The sequence below is a fragment of the Macrosteles quadrilineatus genome, unplaced genomic scaffold, assembly GCF_028750875.1.
Source record: "Macrosteles quadrilineatus isolate MER2022 unplaced genomic scaffold, UCM_ALF_1.0 Scaffold_1__1_contigs__length_201487025, whole genome shotgun sequence".
Classification (NCBI taxonomy): domain Eukaryota; kingdom Metazoa; phylum Arthropoda; class Insecta; order Hemiptera; family Cicadellidae; genus Macrosteles; species Macrosteles quadrilineatus.
In genome coordinates this window covers 986,741-1,000,877 of record NW_026542594.1, presented here as the reverse complement: position 1 = coordinate 1,000,877, position 14,137 = coordinate 986,741, and the positions used below count along the sequence as shown (strand labels likewise).

Here is a 14,137-nt window from a genome sequence, read left to right as displayed (position 1 = left end):
CTGCGGTTTCCTTTCACCATTCTGTCAACACGTTGAACCAGGTCATCTGAAATGACAGATTTGCGTCCTTGTCCCCCTTCATCATGCACATCATTACGGCCGTCATTAAACTTTCGACACCATTCACGCACAACACCATCACTCATAGTTTTCCCCATACACACGATTCATTCTCCGATGGATTTCTGCAGCACTATGGCCTTCAGCCTGTAGAAAACGAATAACACTCCGCAATCCGCGCTTGGCGGGAGCATCAATGGTGGCAGCCATGTTTATGTGGCCGTAGCACAACGCCAACTGACACGCGAATGTCAACAATGGCGACAGGTGTAGTGGAAGAGTTGCGCAATCGCCTACGGCGCATGCCCGCCTTCTGCCTCCTGTGTAGCGTCTGCACAGAGCGATCGGAGGTTGAAAAAAAAAAAACAACCCTCGTATATATATATATATGGATTTGAACAGATAGTGTTTTTGCGTTCCGAAGAGATATACAAACTAAACTTGAGAACAATACTTGAAAATGAAAGAAACAAGGCAACTTAATAACTTCTCTTTTTTAAACAAATTGTTTATCAATAATTTATTTAAGTTCATTTCACTTGTAAAATGTTCCATGAACTTGGTGGGAGGATGTTAGAAGTTGTCAGAGTATTATATCTGCACAGAAATCTGCATTCCATCAACAGTCTGCTGTACCTCAGATTCATTCGCGGCTTGTTCTACGACACTATCCATTGCACCGACCTTCCTCTGCCAGATTGCAATGCAGACTGGCGGGGCAGGGTCTGAGTTTCCCAGCATGGCGCCCCGCAGTAGTGTCCCGAGACGCACTAGTGTGTATACACCGACATGACAGCCGTATAACGCCATGTCCCGCTACGACTCAAAACAGTTGTGCCCATACAACACGACTTGCCTGTCGGACCCCCAGTCGGTGCCGGGCGCGACTTGAAATTTGTCGTCCACTACCTTAACACCTCTACGTCTGCTGTCGCACTAGTGTGTACACCCCCATGCAACTTCCATTGCCTACTTTGTTTCTCTACTTGTTGTGCAGATATACGATTTCTTGAGTCGTACAGGGGCACGACAAAAGTCGGTGTGTGTGTACCGGCCCTTAGAAGGTTGGCAAAAGCTGATTTAGATGATTTTTTTAGACAGTAATGTTTTTAACCTTCGTGAGGAGCTGTTTGTCCAATGTAATAGCTGGGCAGTTACGTTGCATTTGATTTTATAAACTCCTGTCTTATCAATATTCGTGGTCCTTTGGTCAATTTGTGGTTTTAAAAGACAAGATAATTTCAAACAAATCACCGATGGTCTTAGATGTTGTGCAGTTTCAGAAAAGAATTAATCAAATCCTGTTACTACACTTCAAGTAGCTATGTAAGACTTACATGAGCACATTACACTTATTAGCTGGTCCAACATCCAACTTTACAATTTGTTTGGATAACATTATCATTAATATTTTACCTTATCACTTAGTTCTTTTTCCAGTTTTGCTATTTCTTCTTCAAGATCTTCTTTGGCTTGCACTTCTGTAAGCCAGTCTTCTTTTGCCTCATTAAGAAGTTGATCGCGGAGCTAAAAACAAAGATTAGAAGAATGATCAAATAGTTGCCAAATTTATTAATATTATGAAGAGTAGGGGGGAGTTGGACAAAATGGGACGGTCGGACAAAACGGGATACCCTACGTTCTAGCGATACTAGTACTACAATATAGCGGGAAAGCATAGGTTTTAGCTCTTGGCCGCCATCTTGGCATTCTCAGTTGAACCACAGAAAACATACTACTATAACCCAGAATGCCAACCGCATGGTAAAAAGCGTTAAGTACTTTGAGAGAGCTTTGCCTGTCAGTTCGTAGGCAGCGCCACCAGCTTTGCTATGCACTCAGCAGCTGGTGGCGCTGCCTACGAATTGACAGGCTAAGCTCTCTCGAAGTACTTAACTCTTTTTACCGTACGGTTGGCATTCTGGGTTAGAGTAGTATGTTTTCTGTGGTTGAACACGGAAGGCCAGAATTCAGTTTGCTTGAGTTATGATGTTTCAAGGTTTTGTTAAGGAATACAGTTTTGTTAAGTATTATGTTTTGTTTGCTGTTTATTTCTGAATATTTGTATGTGATCACCTTGTAGTTTTGCTGCTTAGTTCTGGCAGCAGCCATATTTGATTCCAAATCTGTCGGAGTTGGACAAAACGGGATGGTTTTGAGTTGGACAAAACGGGATGGTTTTGAGTTGGACAAAACGGAATAGGCATTTATAGGGTTGGAGCTGGAAGAAAGAGAAAGGAATAAAAAAAGAAAATGCCAGAATAGTAAAAATTAGAGAAAATGCTAAGAAAAGGGGACGGTTTGATATAAATAAAATAAAATGTAAAAACAAACGGATAGAAAAAGGAAAGAACCAAGAAAATCCAACCAAACCATTCCTGTTCAACAAATAAAAAAGTCTATTGCACAGGAAAAGTCCTCCTCATCTGAAAATGAAGAAGATTAAGAAAAATCAACTTTGTTTTGGGGGGTTTTAAACGATAACAGCTTATTTTTAAGAATTTTTTTTTAGATCTGAGGATAAAAATATACCATGGTTGGATAAAACGGGATCCGTAAGCTTTTGTAAAACTTTTTTTGGACATGTTTAGGTTGAGTTTAGTGTAAAAACAGCTCTTTTGTTTATTATTAAATGTTTAAGGTTATGATACGTCATGTGTGCAATTTCTTTAACAAACGTTCATGAAAAAACATAAATTAAGAATGGTGTCCCGTTTCTCTCCCCTATAGGTGTGCAAATAGTGTAATTTCATTTAGGATCGGATAGTTGAGGCTCGGTTCGGATCGGTTCAGATATTGGGGGATTCGGATTCGGATAGTTCAGCGTTAATCAATAATAAGCTACAAATATATTGCAAACTCACACTGTAAAGCTAAACGTCAAAGACGTTTATTTACACAGAAAAAAAGCACAATTGAGTCTAGTTAGGCTTTACTTGTTTGAGGTAGGCCTATATATATAATTAAGTTTTAATTTTCTAAAGGGAAAGGTGAGAAAAAAGTTAGAACACACATAAATCCATAATGTATTTTCCAACAAAACAAGCAACACAATACAATCAATGTATAAATTAAATTTTAAAAAATATAGCTAATATAAATAAAAATAACACTAGGCCTATACTTAAAAGTAAAAGTCATCATAAAATAAAAATAAAATTACTGTAGGTTTATGTTTAACAATTTACGTTCATTTGGTTTCACTTATTATTGTGTTTATCTACATTAAAATCTTGTGTTTCGTTCTAATAATGCTTGTTTTTTAATAATTTCTAAAAGCCTTTTTGTCAACCTGAACCATTAAATTTGGAATCGAACATCGAATCCCAAATTTAAGAATCAGAATCGAATAATTTTGGCATCGACCCATCACTAGATTAACGAATGTTATAAATATTTCATGAGTTCTTACCATAATTTTTTCTTCCATTTCTTTTTCTAAAGATAGGAACTTTTCATGCAGAGAACTCTTCTCCCCCAGCTGTGAAAAGAATGTAAAATTTAGAATGAATCAAATAACATGTTACTATACATACGTGTACTACAATAACATGTTAACAAGTTTGCGCAATGTGCGCACAAAGATTTCAAAAATGGCAAATGACCCCAACCATTTTCTCTAAATTGTAAATTGTTTTTTTTTTTTTTTTTGTTAAATACGTTGAATGAAATTTTAATTTAGTGTGTAAATTAAGTAAGGAAACTAATAATTTTTTTATAACCAAAATAGATAGAAATAGCCTGTTTGTGGCATTGGTTGTTTACAAAGGTTCCGGGATCTTCTAAATAAAAAGTATTTTTTAAACTCCAAATCGGGAAGGGTGACTTTTTTCAAATAGCAATCCCTATTGAGAGATCCCTCATTTTTAAGGGGTTGTCAAAAGAAATAAAATGATGCAAACCTGAGGTAGATATCTCACCCCTCTTAGTCCTTAGTTGAAAATGCTGTCAGTGACAGTGAAATATTCTTTTTTTTGTGTTTTAAAATAGTATAAAGTTTTGTGTCTCCTGTGTCATTCAGGTAAGCTTGCTATCCTAATAAAGAAATCTGAATAATATAATGACATTTGATCATGCTTAAGTATTGGTCTTATTTATACAACATTTTATTCATATTCTTTGTCAGCTCAACTCATAAAAACCATTAAAATCAGATACAACGTATCTAAACACACATTACTGACACAACAAAGAAAAATACTAAAATAAAAATCAGCATTTGGAAACAACATACCAAAAGAATCTATATATTCAAAACACAGTTGTAAGTCTGTTTTCTCAGTTATTACTGGACCGATCTAAAAGATTTATGTTTCAAATTAAAGGGGACAGTGCAGTGCGTAGATATGCAGAACTTCTTTAGATTTTACGTTTTTTCTAAGGGCTACGACCTACAGCCCTTCAAAGGTTGAGTCAATACAATTCTTATTGAAGAGTATAATACACAGTTTATAAATTATTCGTCAGCTGTTTAATATTTGTCATACATTTGCTATCAACAATACCTTGATAATCTATAATCTAATATATAAAATTCTCGTGTCACAGTGTTTGTCTGCAAACTCCTCCGGAACGACTTCACCGATCGTTATGAAATTTGGTGTGTAAATTCTGTAGGTATGCGAATCGGACGTAAACTATTTCCCGTTTCGAAATTCTTAAAAGGGCTCCGCCCCAGTGGCTCTGGAGTTTCCCATGTTAACCTTATGAGAAATGGAATTAATGAATCTTAACAGCTGTTTCAATTAAACAAGTTGGTTCTATTCTACGATATTCAATAGCATTAAAGTTACAAGGATTACCAACAGGGTGCAGCACTATTATTTCTTTTACATTTATGACAACAGCTAATTTGCAACCAAAAGGTGAGTGAGCGTAGCGAACGAACTTCAACCTGGAGGCGAGTTAGCGTAGCGAACGAGCTCCAACCCAAAGGTAAGAGCGTAGCGAACGAACTTCAACCAGGACGTGATTGAGCGATGCGAACGAGATCATCTTAAAAATTAAACGTAACGGTACTTTCTTTCCATCGGTCTGTCTTAGGGGAAACCTATAACTTAGGCGATACGAAGTTCGCCGGGTCAGCTAGTCTATATATATAAAAGGCAAAGCCCTCACTGACTGACTGACTCACTCACTCATCACTAATTCTCCCACTTCCCATTTACCTAGGAGGCTGAAATTTGGTACACTGATTCTTTAGGCATTAAATAGGAAAACTAAGTTGTTTTTATTCTGATCGGACTCTCGGGCTCTGCCCCACAGGCTCTGGAGTTTCCGAAGTTAACCTTATGAGTACTCATATTTAAATGGAATTAATGAATCTTAACAGCTGTTTCAATTAAACAAGTTGGTTCTGTTCTATGATGTTCAATAGCATTAAAGTTACAAGGATTACCTTTACCAACAGAGTGCAGCTTTATTATTTTTTTTTTTTATTTTACAACAGCTAATTTGAAACCAAAAGTGAGTGAGCGTAGCGAACGAACTTCAACCAGGACGTATGAGCGCAGCGAACGAGCTCCAACCTAAAGGTGAGTGAGCGTAGCGAACGAACTTCAACCAGGACGTGATTGAGCCATGCGAACGAGCTCACATATGAAGTTAAACGGGGCAAAGCTCGCGGGTACAGCTAGTCTATATATATAAAAGGCAAAGCCCTCACTGACTGACTGACTGACTGACTGACTCACTCACTCATCACTAATTCTCCCACTTCCCACTTACCTAGGAGGCTGAAATTTGGTACACTGATTCTTTAGGCATTAAATAGGAAAACTAAGTGGTTTTTATTCTGATCGGGCCTCGGGCTCCGCCCCAGTGGCTCTGGAGTTTCCCATATTAACCTAATGAGTACTCATATTTAAATGGAATTAATGAACCTTAACAGCTGTTTCAATTAAACAAGTTGGTTCTGTTCTATGATGTTAAATAGTATTAAAGTTACAAGGATTACCAACAGAGTGCAGCTTTATTATTTTTTTTTTTATATTTTACAACAGCTAATTTTAAACCAAAAGTGAGTGAGCGTAGCGAACGAACTTCAACCCGGAGGCGAGTTAGCGTAGCGAACGAGCTAACCTGAAGGCAAGTGAGCGCAGCGAACGAGTTTGAACATAAGTGTGAATAGTCCTATCATGGTCCTTGGTATGGTAGCTATATTTTTGTAAAATTTAAGCCCAGTGGGTTCAGTAGTTTTTGCACCTATTAGTAATACACATACAGACAGACACCATTAGATTTTTATATAATAGTATAGATATAGATATCATTATAATTTCACAGCTTTCAGAATAATGTTATTTAAGCTAATTAAATTTCACAACTTTCAGATTAATAAATTGAACTTAACAATATTAGTCGGCAGTTATATACCGTTTATGTTCAGTATTAAAATTCACCTTTAAATTAAAAATATATATTTATGTATTTAGAACAAAGCAGCATTTTACATTATTCAATTTAGTGTTGGCATTGAATATTAAATATTCAAAGATGTTGGTATATGTTTATACTAAAAAGCTATGCGAAGAGGGGGGGGGGGGACAGGTCCACGACGTAGAGGTAGAGAGTGGTAAAGGAAGCAGAAAGGTGAGCAGTGAAAAGAAAGGAGTACGGAAACCCTTTATGACTGTTAAATTGATGTATCTGTAATAATTAAATGCTATGGAAATATAGGGAAACAGGTCTACGATGCAGGAAGTAGTGAAGTAGTGAAGGAAGTAGTCAAGGCGAGCACGCGGAGTGTGGGAAGCTTTTGTGACAGTTAGAATAATGTATCTGCAATTCTAAAAATGCTATGAGAAGGGTGGGGGGTCCACGATGTAGGAAGTGGTGAAGGAAGTAGTCAATGCGAGCAGTCCGGAGTGTGGGAAGCCTTTGTGACAATTAGAATAATAAATCTGCAATTCTAAAAATGCTATGGGAAGGGAGGGAAACAGGTCCATGACACGTAGGAAGTGGTGAAGGAAGTAGTCAAGGCTAGCCATCCGGAGTGTAGAAACCCTTTGTGACAGTTAGATTAATGTACCTGCAATACTAAAATGCTATAGGAAGGGAGGGAAACAGGCCCTTGACGTAGGAATTGGTAATGGAAGTAGTCGAGGCGAGCATTCTGGAGTGTAGATACCCGTTGTGACAGTTAGATTAATGTAACTGCAATTCTAAAATGCTATGGGAGGGAGGGAAACAGGTCCACGACGTAGGAAGCGGTGAAGGATGTAGTCAAGGCGAGCAGTCCGGAGTGTGGGAACCCTTTGTGAAAGTTGAATTAATCTATTTGAAATTCTAAAATGCTATAGGAAGGGAGGGAAACAGGTCTACGACGTAGGAAGTGCTGAAGGAAGTAGTCGAAGCGAGCATTCCGGAGTGAAGAACCCCTTTGTGATAATTAGAATAATGTACAGTATCTGCAATAATTCTAAAAATGCTATGGGAAGGGAGGGAAACAGGTTCACGACGTAGGAAGGTAGGAAGTGGTGAAGGGAGTAGTCAAGGCGAGGAGTCCGGATTGTGGGAACCCTTTGTGACAGTTAAGATTAATGTATCTGCAATAATAAAATGCTATGAGAAGAGAGGGAAACAGGTCCACGACGTAGGTAGTGGCGATGGAGGTGGTAAATGCAAGCAGTGCGGAGTGTGGGAACCGTTTATGGCATTTAGATTAATTAGTTAGATGAGCATTTATTGGATTTTTAATCATTTTAGATGATATAATAGCGCTATCGTTGACATAAATCATCATTGTAAGCAATACGATATTTTTTGGAGATTCCTTACACTGTGCTTTGGCAATTTATTTAAGTTAGATTAGTTCAGTTTGGCTTAGTTTTGTTTATGATAGGCCTCATAACAAATATGGAAATAGGCTTCATTTAATCAAAAGACGTTTTGTGCAGGAACGATGGATTTACCTCCTATCGATAACTGTTGAAAATCCATTACGTATATTACCAATGACTTTGGTTAATTAATTAATGGACGAGAAGTTAGGATTGTTGTTGACTGAGATTTGGTTGATTTGCCCATACAAATAACATTATTGCGTTCACCAGTGACACCGGTAAGTTATGATTGTGTGGGAGTAAATAGGTGTGGGTGGGCTCTTTCATTATTGCGCTCTTGTTCACTCATCCCGCTACGCGCAGAATAAGCGTACTACTAGTAATAAATATTACCATTTCAATCTTAGCCTTTAGATTTGTAATGTCCCGTTCTCTATGACTCAAGTTGAGTCGAGCAAGCGCCAACTCCATCCCCAACTCTTTCTTCTCCTCCTTTAGGATGTTGATTAGATCTGTCAGGCCATCGATCTGTTTCTGCTGCAATTTTACTTCTCCTTGCAGATCTTGTATTTCAAATGACTGAAATACACACATAGTTTAGCTAGAACAGTTATCACTCAAATAAAATTTAGTATGACAATTTTATTATTCTTAAAGCAAGAATTTACATAAAAGTCGGTTCGCTTTATCGGTTACTTTGCAAATGTAGTAAGCCCTGTCTACCTGTTCCCGAGGTTAGAGTTCTCAGAGACCCTCCATAAAAATAGACTAGGATTTGCGGAACTTACTAGTGAGGGAGTGGGGGGTCTCTCAGCACTTTTTTTTTTTAATTTTGAATTACTTATATGCGTTTTAAGGGCTTTGTAAGACAAGTTTTTAGACTAGTTTAGATAGGTACTACAACTTCTAATATTTTGGCATTTTTAGCGAATTTCCCTATAGGGAAGTATGTTTACTTCTATTACCATAGGTAATACCTAAGGGGTAAGACCTAGGCCCAGGACCGATATACTTTTTCATTTTAATGTCCCTTAGAGGCCAAAAACACTATTTGTTCAATTTTTTATATTTGTCCGATTTTGATGAAATTTGGCTTGAAGCTGTAGGGCAGGTTAAACTTGAATGAGTTTGTGAACCAGCATGATCGGACCATGGAAACAGGGTCTTATGTGGGATTTTATGGGGTAAAAATAGGGTTTTCTCATTTTTGACACACAAAACTTAAAACTTGCCAATTTCTTTATAAATAATTTTAAAGAGCTTAAAAAAACAAATAATTTAGTAGCCTATAATAAAGTGTCCTCTAATGGTTATTGGTTACGAAGAAAAAAAATGTTAATTTAAAATTCCCATGTTATCCTTGTCTCCAATAAGTAAACTGGGTGCAAGGGCGGATCCAGAGAGGGGGCACTAGGGGCAATTGCCCCCCCCCCCCCCCGAGGATTTTTTTTTTTTTAGATTAAGGAATATGTTGACGTTCCTTATTCTTACAGTTTTATTTTTGATCGGCACCAATGTGAATGAACAGAATTTTAGTTAGTAGAATTTTTTTAAAGAACTAAGCACATAATGAGGTTGAGGTGGCACCACTGGTCTCATAACTCACACCACGGAGGAACGAGAACAACGACAGTAGCGAGTGGCGACAGCGACAGTCCGACAGACAGTTGAGGTTAACTTAACTTCTGTATGCGTGTTTAGAAAGTAAATAGCTACCTTTTTTTATTGTGTTGTTTATATTGTAGTGGTTGTCGTATGAGTACCTACTCAAATAGTGATAATCTTATGGTGTTATCTTCCAAGATGTAGAATTCGTAACTATTTGAAGTAAAAGGTAAGTTTGTTTGTTTATTAGAATTTTTGAGGTTAAGGAATGAATCTGACTAGGCTAGAGTCTGCGAATGGGAGTCGGCAAAAATTAGTAGTGTGGACGTTATAAATATACTGCATTTTCATCCCCTTAAAATTGACATACATTTTTAAAATTTTGAATAGTGCTTAGGAATAAATTTTTAGGGTGGTTAAAATAGTTACAAATTATTTCCCAGTGAAAAGAAATGATTTGTCAAAAACACAGAAATGTTACTACTGTATATGGGTTTTTTAGACCTTAATTTACATTTTAAGCTTAAAACCTATGGGATGGTATAGTTACTTTTTCTTGAACAGAAAAAGTGTAGTGATTACATTCAACCCAAACAGTTTCGGATCCTACTATTTTGGTTACTGATAACTGAATAACAGTTCAACTTTACAAGTATACAAATGAAAATACAAAAGAACATTCTTTTATATCAAAAGTGTATTCTCTTAAGTCTAAGACCTCCAGGATAAAAAAAACAAACCGGACAATTAGATATTCAATATTTACTAAACATTGAGTTAAATGATTGAACATGAATTTAGTACAATATTATATTTTATTGATTGGACAATTTATCTCAACGAATGTGAACATTTCAAACTAAAACAAAAGAAACAGTTATAACGGTAATACTTAACGACAAATGTTGATATTTAACTAGTTTATTTCTCCAGACCGAGCTTTTGTTAATGCTCATCATACTTTCTTTTGGGAATACTGGGCCGAAAAACAGCCTGTCGATAGTTCAGACGTGGGTCACTGCAACATATGTCAACCCAGCACTGGATTGGTCCAAAATCAACAATTGCTTGGTTTAGGGTCATGCCTTGGGATCAAGCTCAATCTTGCAACCATTGTAACTGAGCCACATCACCACACTGATAAATATTAAGACCACCAAACACTTCATCTTGGTTTTCAGGGTTTGCTTGACGTAAATGTTGATAATTACTAGTAGCTTCTGCTCACATATTTCATCGTAAACTTCGACACGTACTTTTTCAGACCAAATCCCATGATTTAGTTTATTTTCCTCCTGTAGTTCATTAAAATCTTGAATATTCAATCTATGCCGAGTTTGGCCATTAGAAGCAGCACAGCTAGTTGGTGCTAATACGAGAGCACTGCCGTCACTGTAAGTTTATTCCGTTGTATTTACAACCTCATTTATAACTACTGACCTTTTCCTACAGCTATAACAATGTTTTGTTTGCAAGATAAAACTAATGGGACACGTATACAAACACACGTAGTAATGTTCTTTAGGTCAAAAATATTCAATCATGTTCAAACTGAAACCAAGAATTAATCACGTACTTAAAAAATGCATAACAAGATGATTAAGAGCAACAATATTAGAACAGAACCGGTATAAGTCATAAAGAAATAATGTCACTACCAAAAGCAAACTTATTTGTATTATTATTTAAATTAACTGAAATTAAATTTAAATTTCATTTAATAGTTCATTTAATCCTGGTCACTGTCACTAACTTTTATACAGTTCACCTTTGTACTGTACCGGCTCACCCCTTGCTTTGCTGGATACGTTCCACGCACAGATCTGTAGTCTATGTGGACGGGCAAATGCAAGGTTAAAAGAGGCCGCCAACCTCTTAAAAAAAAAATTTCTCCTTGGGGCCTTAGCTAATGGCATTAAAAAATGTAACAGAAACGACACCTGCTTTACATAATAATGATTAAGCCTACTGTTGCATATGTCATAGGTGTCAATAAATAATAAAAAAATTAAAGATAAATAGCCAAACCTGATCAAGCTCTGCTTGGTTGGGCTTGGGTTTCTTAATTTCTACACACTCTTCGGGCGAATGAAGTCTACGTTTCATGTCTTTGTTGATCTCTTGTTTTGTAGCTTCAGTTCTCTTGTTGTCTAGGCTGAAAAATAATAACGTATAGATGTTTTAATCTACTTTATTGGCACTATGCTAATAATAAGTAGAACCTCACTAATTCGAACCTCGATAAATTGAAAACCTCTATAATTAGTAATGTTTGTCTGTTCCCCTAAGAAAACCTCTAAAATTCTAAAAATAATATACCCATAATTCGAAGTGATTTTTACGATTGATGCAGCCTCTACAATTCAAATTTGCACATACTTGAGCCTCTACAATTCAAATTTTGTTGCTATAATTTGAATTGCTATCTCCAAAATTTGAAGTCAACCTCTACATTTCAAACTTTGTCACCGTAAGAGTCTGTAATTCGAATTTAGAACAAAAAATACGCCTGTTGAAACATGAACTGACGCTCTTATTGATGTTCCCACAATGTGTCCATTCTCCGTTCTCTCAAACTCTCTACACTTAAAACTGGGACCACCATAATTCAAATTTTATTTATTCTGACCTCTATAATTCAAACTCTCTATATATTAGTGTAGCCATTTTAAATCAAAATATCTCCATTACCTAAAAAAAACTCTTATAAGTGTAAAACTTGCTACATATATTGAATTTTGCTTCCGGAATAACATACCAAAAGTCCTCGAAAAAAAAAAAACTTGTGCTACGGCCGCCATCTTGGAAAATGGCGTCTAAAAATAAGTTTTTCCCCGATTACTCAAAAACTATTAAGAACATTAAATGTAAAGAATGTCTCGCCAAAGAAAGAGCTACAACTTTTGTACAAGAAGTAATTCGATATAATTAACCGTTTAGCCATAAAATGCAATATTTAGAAAATAAATTTAAAAACTCGTAATATACATTAATTGTGACTAGCTGCTGGCCCGTCCTACGTTAGGGAATTGAGGAGTCAACTAAAACTTAAGTTATGTCAATATTTCTATTTCTAATCCTAGCAAAGTTTAAGCGGTTAAACATTTATTGTAAACAAAAAGCTTCCAAGATGATTTAAAACATGTAAACATTTTATTTTCCTATTCTTTCCTCAAAAAGTCGAACAGAAAAATAATTTGCATAACCTTTCCTTTGAAGACTCAATTTATATACATCAGTGGTTATAGAATCTTACTCATTTCCTTTAATCAATGACAAAACCACAGAATGATCAACTAACCTGATGGTTAAAACAAATTATATTGCTCTAAAACAAACTTAAAATTTTAAAGACAGCTTTAAAAAATAGATTAGAATATCTAGCATTTTACCAAATATTTAAATACTCTGTCATCCTCTTACCAAATAAATGAACGTATCAATGACTATAGCATTACACATAGTATGAATAAGTCAACCCTATGCATGTCATTATTATCCAAATGCTGAATTTGTGTCACACAAGCTTAATGTTAACAGCTGTTACGTTAAGCAAATGGTATTATACCAAAAGTTAGTGTAAAATGTTAGCGTCGGCTGCTAGACTTTAAAAAAATTAAAACTTAATTTCCAAAAAAACTGGGACCCTAAACTAAAATTATGGCTTCGACATTCCCTAGTTCTTTTCCTTTCCATTTATATTTGCTGTGGCATTTGAAATGTTACGCTGCTGGTGCTTTCGTTGATAGACTACCATAATAATCCCATACTGAGTTCATTATGGCAGAAGGATGGGATTTGGTATGTATGTATTATTTAACTACTGGAATAACATAAAAAAGGCCCTAGCAAAAACACCTATGCATTGGCAATTATCTTAGTGAATGGATATTGAAATTTACCAAAGGATTAAGACATTAAACAGGGTGTTTTTAAAAGAATGCCGGGATTTCAAACGGTCGTTGCTCGGGGACTATTCAAGATAATTAAATGATTTCAACGTCAAATTGAAGGGAAAAGAATAAAGTTTTTTTCTAATTATTTGATACAATTCGGAATGACTTAATAAAATTCAGATTTTCATCAATCTTATATAAGCATGAAACTGGAAAAGTTTGTACGCTTAAGGCGATCGGCGGGTTTGTCTGATGTCTTAACTTAATCTTTTTCGGCACGACTCTATATTTTATAGATAACATCATATCAAGTGACCCATTTAGGATTGTTCAACTGAAGACTTCGCCGGGCAATCGATTTTTTCGGGCTTCTGATGCAGAATTGTCGGATTTCTTCGACTATGCCATCGCTTGCTTTAGCCGGCCAGGTGAATGTCTTTTCAAAACACTTCGGTGCCACGAACTCAGTAAACCAGGTTCAAGTTTCTTTATCATCAAGTAGATTTAAATTTAGTTTAATTTAGCAAAACAATATATATTTAAACAATGCTAACCACAGATTGCAATCTGTGTCTTCTGTTGTGCCGCAAACTGTCGTACTGGCGACTGGCGTCAAGCGTATGAGTCACAATAGCGGCACCACCGCGCACCTGTTTTGCCCATGCCAAGGCCAAAGTTTCCTCCCTTGCCACAAGGGAAATAAAACTTAGTTATTTTAACTTCAATTTGACGTATAAAACGTTTAGTTTCCTTGAATAGTACTTATTTATAATCATTTAAAATCCCGGCATT

At 36.2% G+C, this 14,137-nt stretch overlaps 1 protein-coding gene across 2 annotated transcripts in view; it reads right to left on the bottom strand.

The window, feature by feature from the left end:
- Positions 1-14,137, bottom strand: part of LOC128988520 (kinesin-like protein KIF20A) — a 173,931-nt gene that overhangs the window by 77,442 nt on the left and 82,352 nt on the right. For both annotated transcript variants that reach the window (XM_054409920.1, XM_054409999.1), the window contains exons 14-17: positions 11,478-11,604; positions 8,238-8,423; positions 3,473-3,541; positions 1,477-1,587 (exon numbers count right to left, since the gene is read on the bottom strand). In XM_054409920.1, the coding sequence (XP_054265895.1) occupies positions 1,477-1,587; positions 3,473-3,541; positions 8,238-8,423; positions 11,478-11,604 (493 nt within the window). The remainder of the gene's footprint in view (positions 1-1,476; positions 1,588-3,472; positions 3,542-8,237; positions 8,424-11,477; positions 11,605-14,137) is intronic.